At 34.4% G+C, this 22963-nt stretch overlaps 1 protein-coding gene across 1 annotated transcript in view; it reads right to left on the bottom strand.

Annotated features, from left to right (window-relative positions):
- The window catches only part of ADAM2 (ADAM metallopeptidase domain 2), a 96805-nt gene that overhangs the window by 60857 nt on the left and 12985 nt on the right, over window positions 1–22963 (bottom strand). The window contains exons 4-8 of the mRNA XM_037166936.2: window positions 22558–22723; window positions 16546–16602; window positions 10513–10584; window positions 9622–9788; window positions 8556–8637 (exon numbers count right to left, since the gene is read on the bottom strand). Of these exons, the coding sequence (XP_037022831.2) occupies window positions 8556–8637; window positions 9622–9788; window positions 10513–10584; window positions 16546–16602; window positions 22558–22723 (544 nt within the window). The remainder of the gene's footprint in view (window positions 1–8555; window positions 8638–9621; window positions 9789–10512; window positions 10585–16545; window positions 16603–22557; window positions 22724–22963) is intronic.

Genomic DNA, 22963 nt, shown 5'->3' with positions numbered 1-22963 from the left:
CATTTTGCATACACATCAATAACAGTCACTTTATCCAATTACCACAGTTGAATGTACCATCCATTTTCAAAGAGAGGGAGAGAGAAGGAAAAAAAGATAAGAACATGAGGAAGGAGGAGGAGGAAAAGGAAATAAAGGGAGAGGAGGAAAAAGGGGGAGGTAGAAGATGGAGAATGAAAGGGGAAGGGGAGGAAAAATATTTGATTCCATGGAAAATAAAAAGAAAAATTTTGCTAAATGTCAGAAATGTAATAGGATATTATAAATAGTGATATAATAAAAAATAAGGTGGTATATTATTAGTATAGTTATTTTTGTTTTGAAGATATTGTAGAAAAGGCCAGGCAACCATTCAATGCCACTTTATAATTATTTCTCTTTCTCTATTACTCCTGTTTTCTCTTACATAGCTTGGTAAAATGGAAATAACAGCATCCAAAAAATTTCACTTCATTCATTTGTATGAAAGAAGTCTTTTATACTTCCATGTGCAATCGCTCTTTTATTCTTTATCTTCTTACTAGCATATTTATTCTGGGTTTTCCTTTCATTTCTGTGATATGGTCAAAAGATGCAGTTTGCATTGGAGATGACATTCCTTTATGTTCTTTTTGTGGCAATCTCACATTAGGCTTCCATCAGTCAGCTAGGGCTGTCATTACAAAATACCACAGACTGGGATGGCTTAAGTAACAAAAATTTATTTTCTCACAGTTCTGGACACTGGAAGTCCAAGGTCAAATTGTCAAAAGGTTTGCTTTCTGGTAAGGTCTTTCCTCCTGGCTTGTAGAAGGCTGCCTTTTCACAGTGTCCTCACGTGGCCTTCTTTTGTTTATGCACAGAGGTTGATACCTCTGGTGTCTTTTCCTCCTTCGTAAGGACTCCAGTGCTCTCGGATCAGAGGCCCACTCTTATAACCCCCTTGAATCTTAATTACTTCCTTAAAGGCCTGATATAAAATATATAGTCACATTGGGTTAGGCTTTCAATGCTTGAATCAATTTTAGGAGTATATAATTTACACCATAATAGGCTAGTACGAAAAACTTGAAAAAGATACAAACTGGAGTGTGAAAATTTCTTACAGGATATTGTTATGATTACTCCTGTTTTGAAAATGATGGAAAAGTTTTGTCCATGTGTCCTTTATACATGTTCCTTGATGACCCTTCCCCTATTGTTCCCCATTATCCCTCTACTCCCTCCCTTCTGATTAGTGTCAATTTGTTCTTTATTGTGATGTCTCTGGTTAAAGTCAGGGAAGGGTGGAGTGGGGGGGGGAATGGTGGGGGGAAAATGGGGACAACTGTAGTTGAACAATAACAAAAAAAGAAAATAATAGAAAAGCTAAAATTATATTTAGCATTGGAATATTTAAATATTTTGTATAAAAGTTTATAACTAAGCAAACAAGTTTCCCATGATGAATAATAATAGTTGCTAAGGGAAATACCTGTCAAATAATAACAGCAGATGACTTTTATTAAGATTTCGTATGTGCCAATCACTAGACCGAGGAATTTGTAGGCAAGTAATTATTGATATGTCCTTTATCGTACAGCATATGATGACTCACTATATATATGCCTGCCATGTTTGCTTTGTAAAAACTTCTTCTAGTCTCTAATATTAGAAATCAAGATTCTATGTATGCTTTTTAGATAAACCTTGTTAATACTGTTCCAACTTGCTAAATTTTGGTCTGAAAAATAATTATCCAAGTATGATTATTCCTTCTAGTAGTTCTTTTAGTGTTTGATTTGTGTGCCCTAGGTATATATAAGTTCTAGTTTATTATACAATGTTAGTAAAATTTTATTTCATTCTAACTAAAGAATCACTTAAAATTCATGTCTATTCTACATGAAGAGCATTCTTGCTACTTAATACCATTGATACAGCAAAATTCCTTTGGTAATATATTCAGTTCTTTTTCTTAGTCTTTAGGGGTAAAATTTCTGTGGCATTATATATTGGTTTAAAATTTTTGAAGAAAAACCAACTTGATATTTTTTATTTTTAACAGTTGAAACAAATATTTTTGTTTTGATTATTGTCTTTTAAAACTATTAATAACATTTTGTTTATGTGATGTTTTAAAGCCTTTTAAATAATTTTGTTCTATATAGAATGCACAATTCTAGTTTCAGCCAAGATGGAACTAGGCGTAGGTAGAAACCCTTTGCTTCCCTGAAAAAACAAAAGGAGGATAATGACCAATCTAAAATCAGTAAACAGCCAGAAGCACCAGAAAATCAAACTGCATGGAACTGCAACAACCACAGAATTACAGATACAGTAAAATAGACCAACCAGACTAGTAAGGTAGTCAATGGAGAGAACATGCAGCAACACAGCAGACCGTGTGGGTGGGGCTGACGTAAGGGGAATCTGAGATAGACTGACTGTGGATATGGTGATTGCCCCAGAGGGAGAAACTCCTAGTCTCACACGAGAGTTCGTTGGAAAGTGGGCTAGAGACGAGCAGAGGACCTGCATTATTTCCTCTCTGGCCCCTCCCCCACAGACAGTGCCCACAGCACAGCAAGGAGGGTTGCCCTGCCTGGGTAAATACCTAAGGCCCTGCCCACTTACAATTTAATAAGTGCCTCAAACAAAGAAATACATTCCAAATGAAAGAACAGAGCAAAACTTTAGAAAGAGAGCTAAATAATGAGGAGATAGCCAAATTATCTGATAGAGAATTTAAAGCTGTGGTGATCAAAATGCTCACAGAACTTATTGAGTTTGGTTGAAAAATGGAAGAACAAGGACTTCCAACCAAGATGAAGGCATAGGTGGAAATACTGTACCTCCTCGCACAACCAAGTTTATAAACAACAAATATTTAAAAAACATAATGCAACCAAAACAGAGAGAAAATTAAATTGTACCAAAGTCCAACAATGACGAATCATTCATCCAGACTGGTAAGGGGGGCAGAGTCAGCGGCTTGCAGAGAGCGGTCATGCAGGAAAAAGCGGCCGGACCGACCCAGGAGCGCAGGTGGCAGTTAACAGATCCCAGGCATGGGTGGCAACAGGCAGACCCAGTGCGGTGCAAGGCGGCTGGCTGACCATGGTGACACATTCACACGCAGGTAAACCAGGCAAAGGAGCCAGCAATGAGATAGACTGCGCAACCCAGGGCCCCAGTGCTGGGAAATAAAGCCTAAAACCACCAATTGGAAAAACTTTTGGGGGTTGAGGTGCTGGGGGAGGCTCCCAGGCTCACAGAGAGTTCATTGGAGAGACCCGCAGGGTTCTGAATGGTGCACAAGCCCGCACATCTGGGAACTAGCACCAGAAGGGCCCAATTTGCTTGTGGGAAGCAGCAGAAGGGACTGAAATCTGAGAGAGAGCAGAAAAAAAACGCCATTGCCCCTCTCTGACCCCACCCCCACATACAGTGTCACAACCCAGCAACTGGGTTGCCCTGCCCTGGTGAATATCTAAGGCTCTTCCCCTCATAGGTAATAGGCACAAACAGACCAAAACATTATGGCTCAAGAAGAAGAACAGCTCAAAGCCCCAGAGCCAATAGTTCTAAGCGACGAAGAGATAGCCAACCTATTGAATGCACAGTTCAAAACACTGGTGATCAGGATGCTCACAGAGCTGGTTGATTTTAGTTACAAATTAGATAAACAAATGAAGGCTTCATTAAGTGAAATGAAGCAAAATGTACAGGGAAACAATAGTGATGGGAAGGAAACTGGGGCTCAAACCAATGGACTGGACCAGAAGGAAAAATAAAATGACCAAACAAAAAAGAATGAAGAAACAAGAATTCAAAAAAAAATGAAGAGAGGCTTAGGAACCTCCAGGACATCTCTAAATGTTCCAACATCTGAATTACAGGGGTACCAGAGGGGGAAGAGAAACAGCAGCAAATGGAAAACTTATTTGAACAAATATAAAGGAGAACTTCCCCAAGCTGGCAAAGAAAATAGAGTTCCAGGAAGTCCAGGAAGCTCAGAGAGTCCCAAAGAAGTTGGACCCAAGGATGAACATACCAAGGCACATCATAATTACATTAGCCAAGATTAAAATGAAGGAGAGAATCCTAGAAGCAGCAAGAGATAAGGGGACAGTCACCTACAAAGGAGTTCCCATCAGACTGTCAGCAGATTTCTCAAAAGAGACCTTACAGGCAAGAAGGGGCTGGAAAGAAGTATTACAAGTCATGAAATCCAAAGACCTACATCGAAGATTGCTCTATTTAGCAAAGCTTTAATTTAAAATGGAAGGGCAGACAAAGTGCTTCTCAGTTAAGGTCAAATTCAAGGAGTTCATCATCACCAAGTCCTTATTATATGAAATGTTAAAGGGACTTACCTAAGAAAAAGAAGATAAAAAAGATGAACAGTAAAAGGACAGCAAACTCACAGTTATTAAGAACCACACCTAAAACAAAAGCAAACTAAGAGGACAGCTAGATCAGGAGCAGAACCATAGAAATGGAGATCACATGAAGGGTTAGCAATAGGGGAGTTGGAGGAGGAGAAGGTACAGAGAATAAGTAGCATAGACAGTAGGTAGAAACTAGACAGGGGAGAGGGCAACAATAGTATGGGAAACATAGATGCTAAAGAACTTATGACACATGGACATGAACTAAAGGGGCTGAATGGGGGAGGGGTATGCAGGGTGGAGGGAAATGAAGGGGGGGAAATGGGACAACTGTAATGGCATAATCAATAAAACATTTAAAAAATGGGAGAGAAAAAAATAAAAATGAAAGATACCCAAATTGAAATAAAGCAAAATATTCAGGGAACCAACAGTGACAGGTTGGAGACCAGGATTCAATCAGAGATTTTAAATGAAAGGAAGAAATAAACATCCAACCAGCACAGAATGAAGAAACAAGAATTCAAATTAATGAAGAGAGGCTTAGAAACCTCTGGGACAACTTGAAACATTACAATATTCGAATTATAGGGGTGCCAAAAGGAGAAGAACAGCAGCAAGTAATTGAAAACTTATTTGAACAAATAATGAAGAGAAACTTCCCTAATCTGCTGAAGGAAATAGATTTCCAGGACAACCAGGAAGCACAGAGTCCCAAAGAAGTTGGACCCAAAGAGGAACACACCAAGGCACAACGTAATCTTCATTACGTTACCCAAGATTAAAGATAGAGATGAGATCATATGATATTTGTCTTTCAACACTTGGCTTATTTCACTCAGCATAATGCTTTTCCAGTTCCATCCATGTTGTTGCAAAGAGTAGTAGCTCCTTCTTTCTCTCTGCTGCATAGAATTCCATTGTGTAAATGTACCATAGTTTTTGGATCCATTCATTTACTGCTGGGCACCTAGGTTGCTTCCAACTCTTGGCTATTGTAAATTGTGCTGCTATGAACATTAGGGTGCATAGGTTCTTTTGGATTGGTGTTTTAGGGTTCTTAGGATATAATCATAGCAGTGGAATTGCTGGGTCAAAAGGCAGCTCGATTTTTATTTTTCTAAGAAAATTCCATACTGTTTTCCAGTATGTTGTACCAGTCTTTAACACAAACAAGCAAGCAAAATAAAAACAAAGACACTGAAATAGAAAATGGGGACAGTGACCAGAGGGGAGAGGGGAGGGAATTTAAGGGGAGAAAGGGGAGGGATTTAGAGGAACAAGTATAAAAGACACAGGGACAATAACTAAGGGGGGTGGAAATGGGAGGGAGGTGGGGAGCATGGGGTGGGGTGGGCTGGGATGGGAGAAATAAACAGAAAACTGTACTTGAAAAATAATTAAATAAAAAAATAAAAAACAATAAAGTAACTATGAAAAATAAAGAGAAAGAGAAAATCCTAAAAGAAGCAAGGGGAAAGGAGAGAGTTACCTACAAAGGAGTGCTCATTAGGCTATCAGCTGATTTCTCAAAAGAAACTTTGCAGGCAAGAAGGGGCTGGAAAGAAGTGTTCAAAGTCATGAAAAGCAAGGACCTACATCCAAGGTTACTCTATCCAGCAAAGCTATCATTTAGAATGAAAGGGCAGATAAAGTGCTTCCTGGATAAGGTCAAGTTAAAGGAATTCATCATCACCAAGGCCTTATCATATGAAATGTTAAAGAGACTTCTCTAAGAAAAAGAAGATAAAAAATATGAACAGTAAAATGACAAATTCACAACTATCAACAAATGAGCCTAAAATAAAGGAAGAAAAACAACAAAAACAAAAATTAAGCAAACAACTAGAACAGGAACAGAATCAGAGAAATGGACATCACATGGAGGATTTTCAGTGGGGAAGGGGAAGGGAGAAATAGGGAAGAAAAGGTACAGGGAAGAAGCATAATTGGTAGGGATTAAATAGATGGGGAGAGGTAAAAAGTGGAATAGGAAACAGACAACTCGAAGAAGTTATATGTACAACCCATGGACATGAACTAAGGTATGGGTAATGCTGGAAGGTTGGGGGTATAAGGGGGAGGGGAGATAAAGGGGGAAAAATTGGGAAAACTGTAACAGGTAAATCGATAAAATATACTTAAATAAGAATGCACGAATCTTAAATGCCTTCATGCAGTTTAATATATACACATATATAGAATATTCAGATGTATACACACATATACATAATTTATTTATAATATTGTATGTGCATATGTATATACACATATTTGTGAAGTGTGTATGATACATATCTGTGCAACTACTACACTGGGCAAAACATGGGGTATTTTTATTACCCAAGAATTTCTCTTCAGCAACCTTCTAGGCATTACCTCCCTGTAATTTGTAACTTCTATTCTGATCTTGAACAAAATGGTTCATGTTTACCTACACACTGAAATGATATAATAAAGTCAATATTTTTTGTTTCTGATTTATTTTGCTCAACATGTAGATTTTGAGATACATCAATGTTGAGTGTATAATAGTAATTTTTTTGCTTGCATTATCTGAATATACTATACAGGTTTCTTCATTTCATGGATAGGAGGACTCAGTATTGTTAAGATATCAATGTCCCTCATATTGAACTAAAGATACAATTCAAAATTAATCAAAACCCAAGCCGTTTTTGTTGAAATTGACAAGCTGGTTTTAAAATGGAAATGCTGATAACTCAGAATACTTAAATCAGTCTGATGTAGTAGCAGTAGGGTTTGCACTAACATTTTTGATGATTCGTTATAAAACTAGTTATTAAGACAATGTGTTATTGTTAGAAGAACAAAAAAAATGATGACAAAAGAATCCAGAAAGATGGGAATGAGTGGGTCAGGGAGTGTGGTAGGGTGAAAATGGAGACAACTGTACTTGAATAACAAAAAAAATAAATAAATAAAAATTAAGTTTTTTTTTTACACAAAAAAGAATCCAGGAAGAGACTAGAAATATGATGCTCTGATTTAATAACAGAGGGACCACTAGGGTACAGTGGGGAGGGCGGTGGGTCCTTAACATCAGAAGGCAGAGTTTCAACTGTTGGCTTCAACATCTCATTCTAGTGATTTGTTAGAATCATGGGCCACTGCTGATTTTTGCAATGAAAAGGTCAGGCAATGATAATTCCAAAGGAATGTGGAGGATAAGAAACATGAATACTAGAAAGCTCTTCTCTGATTGCTCTTCTCTCTCTAGAGACACTGTCCTCCCCATGAACCAAACACTTTCCAGTAAATGATGGCATTTCCTTCCACTTGGTAGCTAACTTGCCTATAGAGAGATTAAGTTCTATTCTGATTTTTGTTAATTGATGAAGGTCCTTCTTCACATAAGAGTTTTATATTTCTGTATTGCTTGGGACTGGTTAAATCAGATAAATTTCAGCTTTTGAGACTAGGTCATGGCTTGCCCATAAGAATAAGCCACATTTTCCAAACTATGATATGTGAATATTAAAGTTCTCTCCATTTGATTGAGTCATCTTTTTATGTCTTCACTTAGCTTTACTTGTTCACTGAAATATGAGTATTATGCATTGCCTGCCTCAAACTCCAGCACATATTGTACAAACACACACACAAAAGTAAAAAAGGCAAGTTCTTCGTGTCAGAAAAACCAGAGCATTGTGAAAGAGGGGCAAAAACATACCCATTTTAAATACACCAAGATTTTCTACTAAGAAAAAAAGGGAGAGCATTTGATTCTGTTATTTTTCACCTGTGCTCCACAAAGTACTTCAAGGTAATCGATAGTTTCAAAATCTTTATTTTAATCTGGATCATAATTATGTTACCTACAATAATTAAGAAAGTATCCAACATGTAAGCTTGAAATTAAAATCAATGAATAAATAAATGTTAAGCACATGAAAATTCATGACCATCTTATAAGATTAAAATAGATCACTACATTAACTTTCTAGAAGGATATTTGGAACTCATGAGAAGAAAACAGTAAAAATTTTATGTGTATTAAGTTCAGAAAGGACTTGCTATAGTTCAAACACTTTTCTCAGTGGACAGCAGGGATAGAGATCATTAGATTTGTTATGCAAATATCATCATACCTAGAAACAATTCAGAAAGAAAAACAGTTAACTCTACAGGATCTAAACAAGCATTCTATTTAGACATCTTAGCCAAGCAGATTACACCAACCAGAGCAACGCTTCCTCCATATTGTCTGTCGCACATCTTCCCTTGAAAAGTTGCACCAATATAATTTGCTTTTTCTCTGTAACTTAAGTTGAAGAAAATCATAATTATATAATTTTGTAAAACTAAGCACAATTAACATCTAATTTGCTTAATATATATTTTGATATTATATAATATGTGCATAGATATTTTCACCTAACATTAAAGAACTAAAGTATAGGAAGGGACAATATGTCTGCTTCTTTTGAAAACAATAATATAGATTTTAAATCAAATATTGAATATTATAAAATGTATTCTCAAACGGAATTTCTCAAATGAAGATACTGTTTTTTGTAGTATTCATTAAAGATTAAAATATTTTAAAATAATTAAAATAAGAAAATTGAATCAAATTTCTTAAAATTAAAAAAATGAGGCAATATAATTAACAAATAGGCAGAGTCAGCTTATGGACTAAAGTTTCTGCTTAATCAGAGAGAATTTGCTTGCCAGAGTCATGAAAAGTTATGGCATATGGGTGGGACAGAAAAATAACATAAAGGATTATTATTTTTAATTATGCATATTATTTTATTTTATATAATAATATACAGATTCTGGACATTAATTTTAAAAAATAAGCTTATTACATAGAAAGGGAGTCACGATTTTTAAAAGGCAGCCCAATGTGAATGTGGTATGTTGGAGATGTTTAAATATATAATAGGGTTTCTATTTCCTTATTATTTTTGTTTTATTTTATGGAAATAAAGCATAAAAAGAAACCCAAATTACTATATCATAGAATTCTGTTACATTTCTTCAGATAGATATTTTTAATATTTTTTGTATAGTTAGGGACATTATACTATAAGGTAAAAAGGCATATGGTAACGAGATTGAAGAAATGAATTTTACATGCAAACAAATAAGTAGAATGATTCAAATAATTCTATAAAACCCCTATGGTGAAAAAGAATATTCATACAATGCTGTAGGTAAGAAAATGTCAACTGTCAGAAATCAGTTCAAATATGGATATGTTTTCTTTGTATAAGATTCAGTAATGCCAGTACATGCTTACACAAGTAAAAATGCCATATCATGTGGACGCAAAACAAGATAAGATCTTTTCCACCGTAAAAATCTGTGTAATAATTGATTAGCATCTCCAGTTACTGGAATTTTATTTTCATCTATCCAAAGTTCCAATGAAGACAGAATTATTGCAATATTAAATGAAGTGAAAATCTAAAATAGAACACATAACAAAACAAATTCAAATATCATGGTCAAAATAGATTTCAAAATTACGTGTGAAAATAAACACTATAGTGGTTACAAATGTTAAACAATTCAACTTTAAGTCTGTTTTATAATACATGCTACTAATGGAACAAGTTACCATTAACTTTTGAAAAGCTCGTACTTAAGTACATCCCATGTCAAGTGCTTTATTTAATTTGGTCCTTACAATAACCTGTTTAGATACACACCAGCGATTTTTAACCAGTGTGCCTGGCACTCTGGTGTGCTGCCAGAGGCCCACCGGTGTGCTGCAAGAATTTTTAAAACATACAATATTTGACTATTTAGTCAGGTGCACTGACTTCTTTTTTCTTAGATTGTCAAACAAAAAAATGACAACAGCCAACACAACAACAGCTGTCTGGTGTGAATAAATAAAAATTATGGGTATACCTATTTTTTGGTCAAAATGGCAGAAAATAGATTTTTTTGGTGTGCCACATCACTTTAATGATTATTTTGTGTGTTATAAAATAAAAAGGTTGAAAACAGCTGATATATACAGTTATTATTATTTCTATTAAACAGTCAGAAAACTGAAAATTAAAATGGCTACATAATTTTCCCTATTTACATAAGATGTATATTCAGGCAGTGTCATAAAAGAAACTTGGAATTTTTTAAGTAATGAAAGCAAGTGCAAAAGTACTGAAAAGCAAATACTTACAGCATTAGTCAAACTAATTAACTGGAAAATTTTTTGAGTGACAACAGCTGTATCAGAACCCATATGATGATACTGAAAAAGATAATCACACATTTTAGATCTAAACATATATTGCTTAATAATTAATGAATGCTTAAATTTTAATGTAGTGTTTAAACTGCTCATTATTAGTTTTTAATATTAAATATTATCTTAAAATATATACTCAGTGTGAGAAATGGGCTACATAAAAGGCACAAAAAGACACTACAAACTCCCCAAAACAGAAAAGGAGGAACACTTCCAAATTCATTTTACAAGGTCAGCATTATCCTGATCCCAAAACCAAACAAGTACACAGCATAAACAGGAAATTACAGGCCAGCCTCTCTGATGAACACAGATATAAAAATCCTCAGTAGAAGTTTTGCACACTGAAATCAAGAGCACATTAAAAGGATCATGCATCATGGTCAAGTGGGATGTGTTCCATGGATGCAAAATGGTTAAACATTCACAAATCAGTTAATGTGATACACTATGAAATGAAGGGAAAAACATAAAATTATTTCAGTTGATATATAAAAAATTATTTTATAAAATTCCAACATTTTTTCATAATAAACACTATCAATGACACACATAGATAAGGAACATACCTTAACACAATGAAAACTGTATATAACAGGCCTACAACCAAGATAATAATCATAATCAATGATGAGAAGTTAAGGACTTTTCCCCTAGAATCAGGAGCAATACAAGGATGCTCAGTCTAACCACATTCATTTAGCATAGATTTAAATGTTATAGCTAGAGAAATTATGCTAGAAAAACATGCATCAGATTGAAAAGGGAGAAGTAAAACTGTCACTGTTTGAAAGTGTTATGTTATATGTAGAAAATTCTGAAGTCTCCACTGAAAAACTGTTAGAAGTAATAAACAAAGATGGCAAAGTTGCAAGATAAAAAATAAATATGCAAAAACCTGTTTCATTTTTATGTACTAACACCAAACTACCAGAAAGAGAAGTTAAGAAAACAACCCCATTTACAGTGACATCAATAATACCTAGGAATAAACAACTGTGGAGAGGAAGGAACTGTGCACTTAAAACTACGTGATATTGTTGAGGACACATGGACAAAAACTAAGGGGGGGCTGGAAATGGGAGGGAGGTGGGGAGCACTGGGGTGGGTGGGCTGGGATGAGAGTAAAAGACAGAAAACTGTACTTGAACAACAATTAAAATAAATTAAACATTAAAACAAAAAATTTTAAAAACCTATGTGATATTATTTGTTGAAGAGGCTATCTTTACTCCATTTTACATTACTGCCCTCTTTGTCAAATATTAATTGACTGTGGAGAGTTGGGCTCTCTGTTCTGTTCCATTGGTCTATGTGCCTGTTTTTATGCCAGTACCAGGCTGTTTTGATTACAGTGGCCTTGTAATACAGTTTGATATCAGGTATTGAGATCCCTCCTACTTTGTTCCTCTGTCTCAAAATTGCAGCTGCTATTCGGGGTCGTTCATGGTTCCATATACATTTTTGAAGTGTTTGTTCTATGTCTATGAAATATGCCATTGGTACTTTAATAGGTATTGCATTGAATCTGTAAATTGCTTTGGGTAGTATGGACATTTTGATGATGTTAATTCTTCCAATCCATGAACATGGTATATGTTTCCACTTGTTTGCGTCTTCCTTGACAGGGGGACAGTGACCAGAGGGGAGAGGGGAGGGAATTTGAGGGGAAAAAAGGGGAGGGATTTAGAGGAACAAGTATAAAGGACACAGGGACAATAACTAGGGGGTGGAAATGGGAGGGAGGTGGGAAGCATGGGGCAGGGTGGGCTGGGATGAGAGAAATAGAATACTGTAGTTGAAAAATAATTAAATTTAAAAAAACCTATGTGATATTAAAGAAAAATGGAAACAAACCCCACAAATGAATGCAAATATATTCAATGCTCAAGAATTAATATTGTTAAAGTGTGTATACTATACAAAGCAATATACAAATTTGATGCAACTCCTACCAAAATTCTAAGGTCAACCAGGAAAGTCCAAAGTCATAGAAACTTCAGGACTGGGTGGAATAACAAGATGGTCTGAGAAATTTAAGAGTAAATAAACTTCAGGGGAAAAGTGTTAGGGGATCTCAGTTATATGTGAAATTTTTGAAAGTCACACTCGTAGACCCAGAGAATAAATTGTTGGTTGTCAGAGCTAGGTGAGAGGGTTTGGCAAAATAGGTGAGGGAAATCCAAAGGTATAAACTCTCAGTTATGAAACAAGCCACAAGGATGTGATAAACTATATGAAAACTATAGTTAATAATGCTGTTTTGCATATTTGCAAGTTGCTAAGAGGTAGATCTTAAAAGTTCTCATTGGAAAATAAAATTCTCTAATTACATATGGTGACAAATGTTAACTAGACTTATGGTGAGTATGTTGCAATATATACAAATACTGAATCATTATGTTGTACATATGAAACTAATATAATAATGTTGTATGCCAATTATCCTCAATAAAAAAAGAGAGAAAGCTATTCAAAGTTTTAATCAGGGCATTGATACAATCTGATTTATATATTAAAATATATAAATGTCCTAGCTTTATGAGATGGAATTAAAGTTTTTGGTCTTTATAAAATGAATTGGGAGCTCTCTGAACAGTTTAGGACAGTGATTCTTGGATTTTGCTTGTGTCAGACTCATCTGGAAAATAAATTATAGAAGCCTAGATTTGTTGAAGTTTCAGGATTTTGGTGTCTGTTCATTTTTTAACCCAATTTTCTAGGAGATATTTATTCATACCAATGAATGAAAACTACTAGATTAGAATACAGAGCAATTATCTGCTATTTAGAAGTTAGATAAAATGCAGCTCTAAGCTCAAAGTTCCTGATGAGTTTTAAAAGATGAAAGATTTATATGATCTGAAGAGAAACCAGAGTATCCTCATGAGTTTTAAATGGTAGTTCTTTAATTATCGTTTAAGTTTCTTCTATGCTAATTGATACATTTGATAAAACTATAAAACAACTATATTCATGAATGCAAATGCAAATATTCTAAATATTAGTCAACAAATTTCAGCAACATATCAAAAGAATACTGTAATGATGAGGCAAATTTATTTTTCAGTAAACAGAAGTTCACCATCAATGAAGTATGTAACATTATCCATTATATCAAGAAACTGAAAGAGAAAATTTGCATAGTCATGAAAATAAGTGCTGAGAAAGCATTTGATAAAATTCAGCAGCAATTCCTAATAACAACTCCAAAACAAATTGAGTAAAATTACCTAAAGACTCGATACAATGATAATGTCAATATGAACAACTAAAAATTGGTGGTAAACATTACTTAAAATGAAAAAACCATTTATATTAAAATAGGGATTGATATAGCTCTTCCCTTATTTAATGTGGTTAAGGGAAGTTATAGTGAATGCAAAAACACAAGAAAATCTTCTTAAACCTGCTACAAATACTAGAAAGAAGAAATAAAACTATATCTTTGAACTTATATTTTATACTAGAAAACACATGAGGTTCTAGTAAAACTGTCATTATTAAGAGCAAATGGTAAAGTGGCTGAATACGGTAGCTATCTACAAAAGTTAATGTTTTTCTCAATCAAGATGAAAAATGTATTTATAATACTGAAAAGTCTAAAGTACTTAGGAGCAAATAAAACAAGAAAGGCTATAAATCTTTGTTTTAAAAAAACTAGAGTAGTCTTGTTTAAAAATGTAAAATCAGTCTAAACCACACATACATATTTTTCTTAGATAGAAGACTTTTATCACAAACTTGCTTATTACCCTAAATTAATATTGTTTAAATGCCATGTTATCAGGAAGTACTATAAAGGACACATAGACAAAACCAAGGGGGAGGTGGAAGCAAGGGAGGGAGGCGGGTTTGGCTGGGGTGGGGGGGGAGTGGTGGAGGAAAAATGCAGACAACTATAATTGAACAACAATAAAAATACTTTTAAAAAATAAATGCCATGTTAATTAGAGTCCCAATTTGGGTGGGAGGATTGAGAAAATAATTTTCATATCTAAGAATAAGATTCTGAGAGAAAATGTGCAAGAGAAGTATGAGTAAGAACAGAATGGAGATTTGTCTGCTCATCATTAAACCATAAAGCCACAGTAATCTAGTCAGTATGAAGCCAGTTTATAAGTAGACACATAGGTTAATGGGACACCAAACAGAGAACCCAGTTACATCTGAGACTTTAAAATCTAATCTGTGGTGCTGGCACAACAAGCTATTTATCTGAAAGAAATAAAAATAGACACCCACCTAAGCTAGAGTTTATCCTGTGCCATATATAAAAATGCACTCCAGGTATATTAGAGTTAAATGCAGACAAATCTAGAAGACTATGTGTGTAATATAGGAGTTAGAAACATGTTCTTAATTAAAGCTGTGAACTTAAAGACTATTGAAAAATATGAAAGTATATTTGAATACAAGAAAATTAAAATTTTGTGTATACAATACCCCCACAGATACAATAAAACCAGTTACCAAAGGTAATGCTTCAATATTTTATTGAAGGTAATAAACCAAGTATGGATATTTTTAACATCTAAATATTTGTTACAAGTTGACAAGGCAAAAAACATTAAGAAAATGAGCAAAAGGTGCAAGTTGTCAATTCAGAGAAAAGCAAATACCAGTGGCCAATAAACATTAAATTATGTATAAATTCATTACCATTTATACATGTTTCATTTATACATGTTCTAACCTATATTAAAGGCTGCAGAAAGGCTGGGGTTTAACTTACTTAAATCAGATTTCAGGTATCATAAAGGAAAAGCCACTACTTGTAAAAGCTTCAGGGAGATGACAGATGGTCAGATGTCTGGGGCAAGAGATTACAGATACAGATGGACAACAGACCTTGTAAGGCCCTGAGGAGAAGCTGGGGTGAGACTCTTTGGAAAATCGAGATATTCAAAAACAGCCTTATAGATGGTGAAGTTAAGAAAGCTCATTAGGACATATGCTTAAAAAAGACCTGAGAACATCCTAAATCTCCCCTCAGCTGACCCCTAAATTGTGAGCAAGGCCAACTCATCAATTAAAGACTGCCCTGTGCAGGGCAAATCTGCAAAAACCGCAAGAGGTGTTTAATTTTTTCAAATGATGAATTTTCAACAAAAAGCATCAGATTCCTTTGTTTGAGGTGTTATAGCAAAAATGTTATAACACTGTAAAATGTTAAACAATGAACATTTATCTCTTCAGGAAACTGTCAAGTCTAAGACAGAGGCTCCAGCAGATTTAGTGTCTGATGAAAACCCTCATCCTGACTTATAAATGGTCATCTTGCAGCTTCTTCTTGTGTCCTCAGATGGTAGAAGGATGAGGGAACTTTTTGGATCTCCTTTATAAGGTCTCTAAAGTCTTTGATAACAGTTCCACTTTAATGACTTCAACTATTCCCCAAAACCCCACTCTCCAAATACCATCACATTATAGTAGGTTTTGATATGAATTTTTCAGGAGAAATAGAAACATTGAGTCAATACAAGATGAACAAAAAAACAAACATGTCCTAAAGGAACCAGATAAATAGGGAGAAGCCACCCTTGCAGAAATCCAGGGTATCTGACACAGTCTTTAAAGTATGTCTAGAGTATGCTCAAAGAGCTAAAGGAAAACACTAAGAGAAATCAGGAAAATTATATATAAACAAAATGAGAAACTACAGAAATGAAAAGAAGTAAAAAAAAATCTGGAGCTATAAAATGCAATAATTGAACTGAAAATTCACTAGAAAGATTCAACAACAGATCTGAAGAGGCAGGGTAAAGAATCAGCAAGCTTGAGGAGTAGATAGTTTAAGTTATGGAAATTAAGGACCAGAAAGGAAAAAAGAGGGATTTGTGAAATACTATTATGCAGAAGCAATATATGAATTATTGGAATCCCAGAAAAAGAGATTATTTGAAGAAACAAATAATTACCAATACAAATTGACATAAAGCAAATAAATCAGAATATACTTACCAAATTTTTTTCAACTACAACGTGCATTTCTATATACTGAGAGAGCTCTGTACGTGGCTGAAAAAAATCCACATGAAAATTAAATAATTACTTAAATATTTAGTGCTTATCACTACTTCATGAATTCAATGTTGAAAGATTCAATTTCACACATAAAAATAAAATCAGATAATATAAGCAAAACTAGGTACCAAAGAATCATTTGCTATTTCCTTTGTCACCTCATTTGCTATGTCACAGCTGATCAACCATTTAATTTACTCAGAAAACAACTTTCCTTCCATTCTCCATATTCTCATTGGTTTTAAGCTATTTATATTGTTCACTTCTCTGAATAAAGCCCTTCCATTGATTCCTGTTACAAAAGGTGTGAATTTTTATTAGCTTAATGATGTGATTATATGTTATATATTGCATGGTTTTATCTATGATCCTGAACGTGTAAGAACTCATCTCTGTGTTTAGAGGGGTGATATTTCATCTGAAGAATAAAGTTAATCCATGTATAAATCACCTCAGAAAAAGATGAACAACAGAGAATCAAAATGACTGACTTTCTTAAACTGTACAATAGACATCTCAAAGTGTAAATTCTGGGTATGATATCATCCACCTAAATTATAGTGGTTAGGTTAGGCAAAAATATGAGCCCAGATGGGATTTGAACTCTGGTATATCATTTATATGACTTCAACTCTGCCAAAAATGGGGATAAAGAAAGAATTATTATATTTATTATAAAGAAATGTTAGTTTATTTTCATAGTTATTTTTACATGGAGATTATTCAAGAGGAATGCACTAGGGAAAACTTGTAAGACAGACTTTGCAAACTATTTAAGACTATATAGTGTAGATAACTCAAAATATCTTGTTACTAAAATAGCATACTATCTACAAAAAATGGATAAATATTAAGAAGAAGAAAAGGAGGATAAAATTTAAGAAATTGAGAAAACTTTAATAACATTTTGTTTATTTCAATGTCTGCATTATTTTATTTTTTACATTAATTTTAAAACTATACCATTTTAACCCTGACTGATGTGGCTCAGTTGTTTAGGCATTGTGCCACAAACAAAAGGCCACTGGTTCAATTCCCAGTCAAGGTACATGCCTGGGTTAGAGAGTCAGTTCCCAGTCAGGGTGCATACGAGAGGCAGCCATTGGATGTTTTTCTTTCACATCAGTGTCTCTATCTTCTCTCTCTCTCTCTTTCCACCTCACATAGATAAATTAATCAATCAACCCTTAAAAAAAACTGCACTGTTTTCTTAAAACCATCGTCCTTAATATGGTAAATGGAACATTAAAGACAGAATAAGAAATATGGGATTTAGTAGAGGCGGAGGTCAGAAAAGTGATGGTTATATTAATTTAAAAGAAAAAGTTGAGGAAGGTCTGTTAAACAAGTTTAAGGCTGATTGATCACTAATTTTCCCCACTTTAATATTCTATTTCCTGGCCTAAGCCTTGGAAATTTCAAGGTTTTATTTTAAAAAATACAGATGAAATCCTTCTGTGGTCTGTTATTTTTTATCATTTCCATTCAAAATTAAGCACCAAATGTTTCATGATAGTTTATGTATAGGACTCCGTCCTTTCTTTAAAGTCCCTAAACAAGAAAATAGCACGACTTTATAGGAGGATAAACATAATCACTTAAATCAGTGGCATTAACAATGCAACTTATCAGTTGCAGATACTGCATTAATGGATAAAGAGTTCAAAGCTATTTCTTTGTTTTAACCCACATGTGTTAGTTGTCTAACATTCACTGAAGTAGTCCTTGTTAGCCCTTGTTTATTCATTCATTTAATGAATAATAAACTTTTATGGGGAAAAATAACTATTTATATTAGCCAAATAAATTTATGATAAGGATGCATTTCAGGAAAGCTGTTGGAAGATGAGCAGATGGTATATTTCACATGACCTCAAAAGCCATCTTATGTAGTAACAGAATATAGCTATAGAAGAAGACAAAATGCTTAAATATATTATATAAATAAATATAACTTTGCAGTAAAGTTTGCTTTGGTTTAATAAATATTAAAGAATTGGAGGGGACTTTTGGCTAAGGTGGAGACATAGATGGATGCAGTTTGCCTCTTTGCACCACCAAAAGAAAGACAACAAATTTTAAAACAAAAAACAACCAGAACTGTCAGAAAACCAAACTGTATGGAAGTCCAACATGCAAGGAGTTAAAGAAAAAACATTCATCCAGACTGATAGGAGGGGTGGAAACAGGCAACCAGGGTGGGGAGGACCCATGGCAAGGAGGTGGCTGGAGAACAGGGGTGGGCAAGGCAATGGCTGGTGGACCTGGCAGTCCCACATTTGCATGCAGAACAACCAGGAAGAACAACTGGAGAGTGAGACAAACCTTGCAATCCAGGGTTCCAGCTCGGGGCAGTAGGGCCTCAAAACCTCTGACTAAAGAAACCTGTGAGGGTTGAGGTAGTGGGAGAAACTCTGAGCCTCACAGGAGAGGTCATTGGAGAGTCCCACAGGGTCCTAGAAACTACATAAGCCCACCCATCCAGGAATCAGCAACAGAAGAGACCAATTTGCTTATGGGTAACAGAGGAAGTGACTGGAAGCTGGCTGAGAGTTGAGCAAGCAGCATTCTTCCCTCTTGGACACCTCCCCCACACAACCCCCAGTGAAGTGGGTTGCCCCACCTTGGCAAATACCTAAGGCTCTGCCCCTTACTACGTAACAGCTGTGCAGAGACAAAAAAAAATATGGCCCAAATGAAAGAACAGATCAAGAACAAATATGGCCCAAACATAGAACTAAGCAATGAAGAGAGAGCCAATCTATCAGATACAGACTTGAAAGCACTGATACTCAGAATGCTCAAAGAAATGGTTGAGTATGGTTGCAAAGTGGAGGAAAAAGTGAAGGCTATGAAAAGTTAAATAAAGAAAAATGTACAAGGAACCAACTGCAAAGGGAAGGAAACTGGGACTCAAATCAATGATTTGGAACAAGGAAGAAATAAACATTCAACCATAACAAAATGAAGAAACAGATTCAAAAAAATGAGGAGAGGCTTAGGAACCTCCAGGACAACTTTAAATGTTCCAACATCCAAATCATAAAGCTGCCAGAAGGAGAAAAGGAAGAGCAAGAAATGGAAAACTTATTTGAACAAATAATGAAAGAAAACTTCCCTAGGAAATAGACTTCCAGGACGTCCAGGAAGCTCAGAGTCCCAAAGTGGTTGGACCCAACCTCTTAGCAGTGCCAAGCACATGCTAAGGCACTGAATAATTACATTACCCAAGATTAAAGGTAAGGAATCTTAAGAGCAGCAAGAGAAAAGGAGACAGTTACTTACAAGGGAGTTTCCATAAAACTATCAGCTGATTTCTCAAAAGAAACTTTGCAGGGCAGGGATTGGGAAGAAATATTCAGAAGTCATGAAAAGCATTCAAGACTTCTACATTCAAGATTACTCTATTCAACAAAGCTATTATTTAGAATGGAAGGGCAGATAAAGTGCTTCCCAGACAATGTCAAGTTAAAGGAGTTCATCATCACCAGGTCTCTATTTTACAAAATGTTAAAGGCTCCTATTTAAGAAAAAGATGACCAAAAATATGAACGGTAAAATGACGGCAAACTTACAACTTTCAACAACTGAACCTAAGAAAAGAAAAAAGCAAAAATGAACTGAACAAAAAATTAGAACAGGAACAGAATTGTAGAAATAGAGATAACTTGGAGGGTCATCAGCAGTGAGGGGGAGGAGGATAATGGGGGAAAATGTACAGGGAGTAAGAAGCATAAGCAGTTGGTAAAAAATAGACAGGAGGAAGTTAAGAATAGTACAGGAAATAGAGAAGCCAAATAACTGATAGATAATGTACAACCCATGGACATGAACTAAGGGGGGTGATGCATGTGGAAGGGGTAGTGCAGGGCAGAGGGAAATAAAGGGAGAAAAAATGGGACAACTATAATAGCATAATCAATATGATACATTTAAAAAAGAAAATATTAATATCTAGATGTAAGTGTATAAGGAAAAGTAAAAAAAGTGAGATAGAATGAGAAGGAGAGTGTTATTGGAGAGTAGAGTTGAAAATTCTAAGGAGGATTAACTTTATTTTACTGTTAACATTATACTTAATAGACTGAATTCTTTCCTCTTAAGATTGGGACAAGACAGGAATATCTCTTCTCACCTTTTCAGACAGTATACTGGAGACAATTAGGCAAGAAAAAAGAAATGGCAAGTTATCATAATTGAAAAGGAAGAATATAAACGGTCTTTATTCAAAGTGACATGACACAGAAAATCAGAGTCCAATAAAAAACTAATAAACAATTTCAAAAAGTCTGCAGAACATAAAATCAGTATACAAAGATTGATAATTTCCAAACACTAATAATGAGAAATGCAAATTTTAAATAAAAATTACATGTGCAATATATAATAATAATAAATAATAAAGCTTGTAGAAGTAATTTAACAAAATAAGTTTACTTGATGATTTGAAAACTGAACTAGGCAAAACAATGCAGAAAAATATTAAAGAAAATCTAAAACCAAAATGCTATTCAATGTCCACGGATAGGAAGAGTTAATATTGTTAATTGGCAACATTCCTCAAATGTATCTACAGAATCAATACAATCTACATGGTTTTAGAAAATTGACATGATTTCATGATTTTAAAAAAATTGACATAAAATTTTAATTAATTTGGAAATTCATATTAACAAGAATAGTCAAAACAATGCTGAAAAAAGAAGAATGCACACTTACTAATTTCAAAACTTACTTCAAAGCTATAGTAGTAAAAAAAAAGTGTGGTTCTGGCATAAGAGTAAGTGTAAAGATCAATAGAATATAATGGCAATTGTGGAAATAGTTCTTAACATTTATGATCAACTGACCTTGAAAAAATAAGACAATGACAATTCAGTGAAACAAAAAATAATCCTTTTAACAAATGGTGTTGGGAAAACTAGATGTCCATATGAAGAACAATGAATTTAGAATCTTTCATGACCCTATATAAAAATTAACTTCAGTTGAATCATATATCAAAATGAAATAGATTTAACTATGAAACTTATGAAAGAAATATAGAAATAAATTTTGTAGCCCTGGTGAGATGGTTAATAGATAGATGGTTGTATCTATCAAGTTGACTGGATCACAATGCCCATATATATATTAATGTGTGTGTGTGAGTGTGGGTATATGTATGTATATATACACATATATACATACATATATTCACATTCACATATGTTTACATATTTCCTGTTGGTTCTATTTTTCTCAAGAAATATATACCCTTAAAAAAAGAAAAACTCCACTACTGTAGATGCAGACCACAGTTGACTGAAAACCAAACCCAGAATCTCATTCTATGAGTACATGAATTATAATACATATTAAATTTCCAACACCACAGAATGTCTACTGTTAAAGTGAGGGTATTAATTGGGAAAAATGAGATACTGAAAATGGAATGGGGACATATGTGAAAGCTCTGATGAATCTGGGGTCATTAAAACCCTGCATTCTGGAGTCTTCTTTGCTAGTGAAAGTGGCTTCTCTGTTCCTGTATAAGGAAATTAACTCGGCATCTTGAGGAAAATATAATGGCTGTGCCTAAGGCAGCTGCCTTAAAAGACCCTAGTGATCCTCCTCAGGAAATATCTTCCACACTTATGTGAGTGGCATTTGCATTTATTATGTCATAATTTTGCTATAACGGATATGGAGAAAGGAGTTTATCAGAAGACAATAACAGCCTAGGTAATGGGAGAAAAATATGCCCCTAACAGTGAAAAAAAGCAGCTGTAGTCCTAGAAATTGGAATGAAAAGTTTTAAGGCTTACAATATAAGCCACAAAAGTTTCTGGTACATCTAGCACATCTATCTATCAGTCATGTGTATTAATGTGAATATTTTGTTTATCAGATAAAATACATTATTTATGTGATAAATAGTAATAATCATATAGTGGCTCAATCACCTACCTCTATGCTTTGTATTTTATAGGGCATTTCTCTTGGCTTAATATCCTCAGCGTATAAAGAAGCACCATCATTCTTATGTTGTACTTGATAAATCACATGTTCAAAACCAAATGAAGGCTCCAAGGGCTCAATTCCATAGCTTACATTTTCAAACTGTAGTAAGCCCCTATAGATTTCAGAATACATTTAAATATATATGCATGTATATATATAATATGCCATTTAGTCGGGTTTTTGTTTAATAGTATGTAGATAATTTTCAGTCTTAATCTTAGGCAGTAAAAGTAGGAAAAAATTCCTAACCGTAAACTTACCGAGTGGCACGAAAGAGTAGTGCTGTTGGGATTTGCCTAGCCATCGATATTTCATGGTCTCCAAACATAGCAAAAATCTTAATTCAGAATAA

The sequence above is a fragment of the Artibeus jamaicensis genome, unplaced genomic scaffold, assembly GCF_021234435.1.
Source record: "Artibeus jamaicensis isolate MK-2021 breed Jamaican fruit bat unplaced genomic scaffold, CSHL_Jam_final scaffold_833, whole genome shotgun sequence".
NCBI lineage: Eukaryota > Metazoa > Chordata > Mammalia > Chiroptera > Phyllostomidae > Artibeus > Artibeus jamaicensis.
Note: the sequence above shows the minus strand (reverse complement) of the source record. Positions and strands in the feature narration are given on the sequence as shown.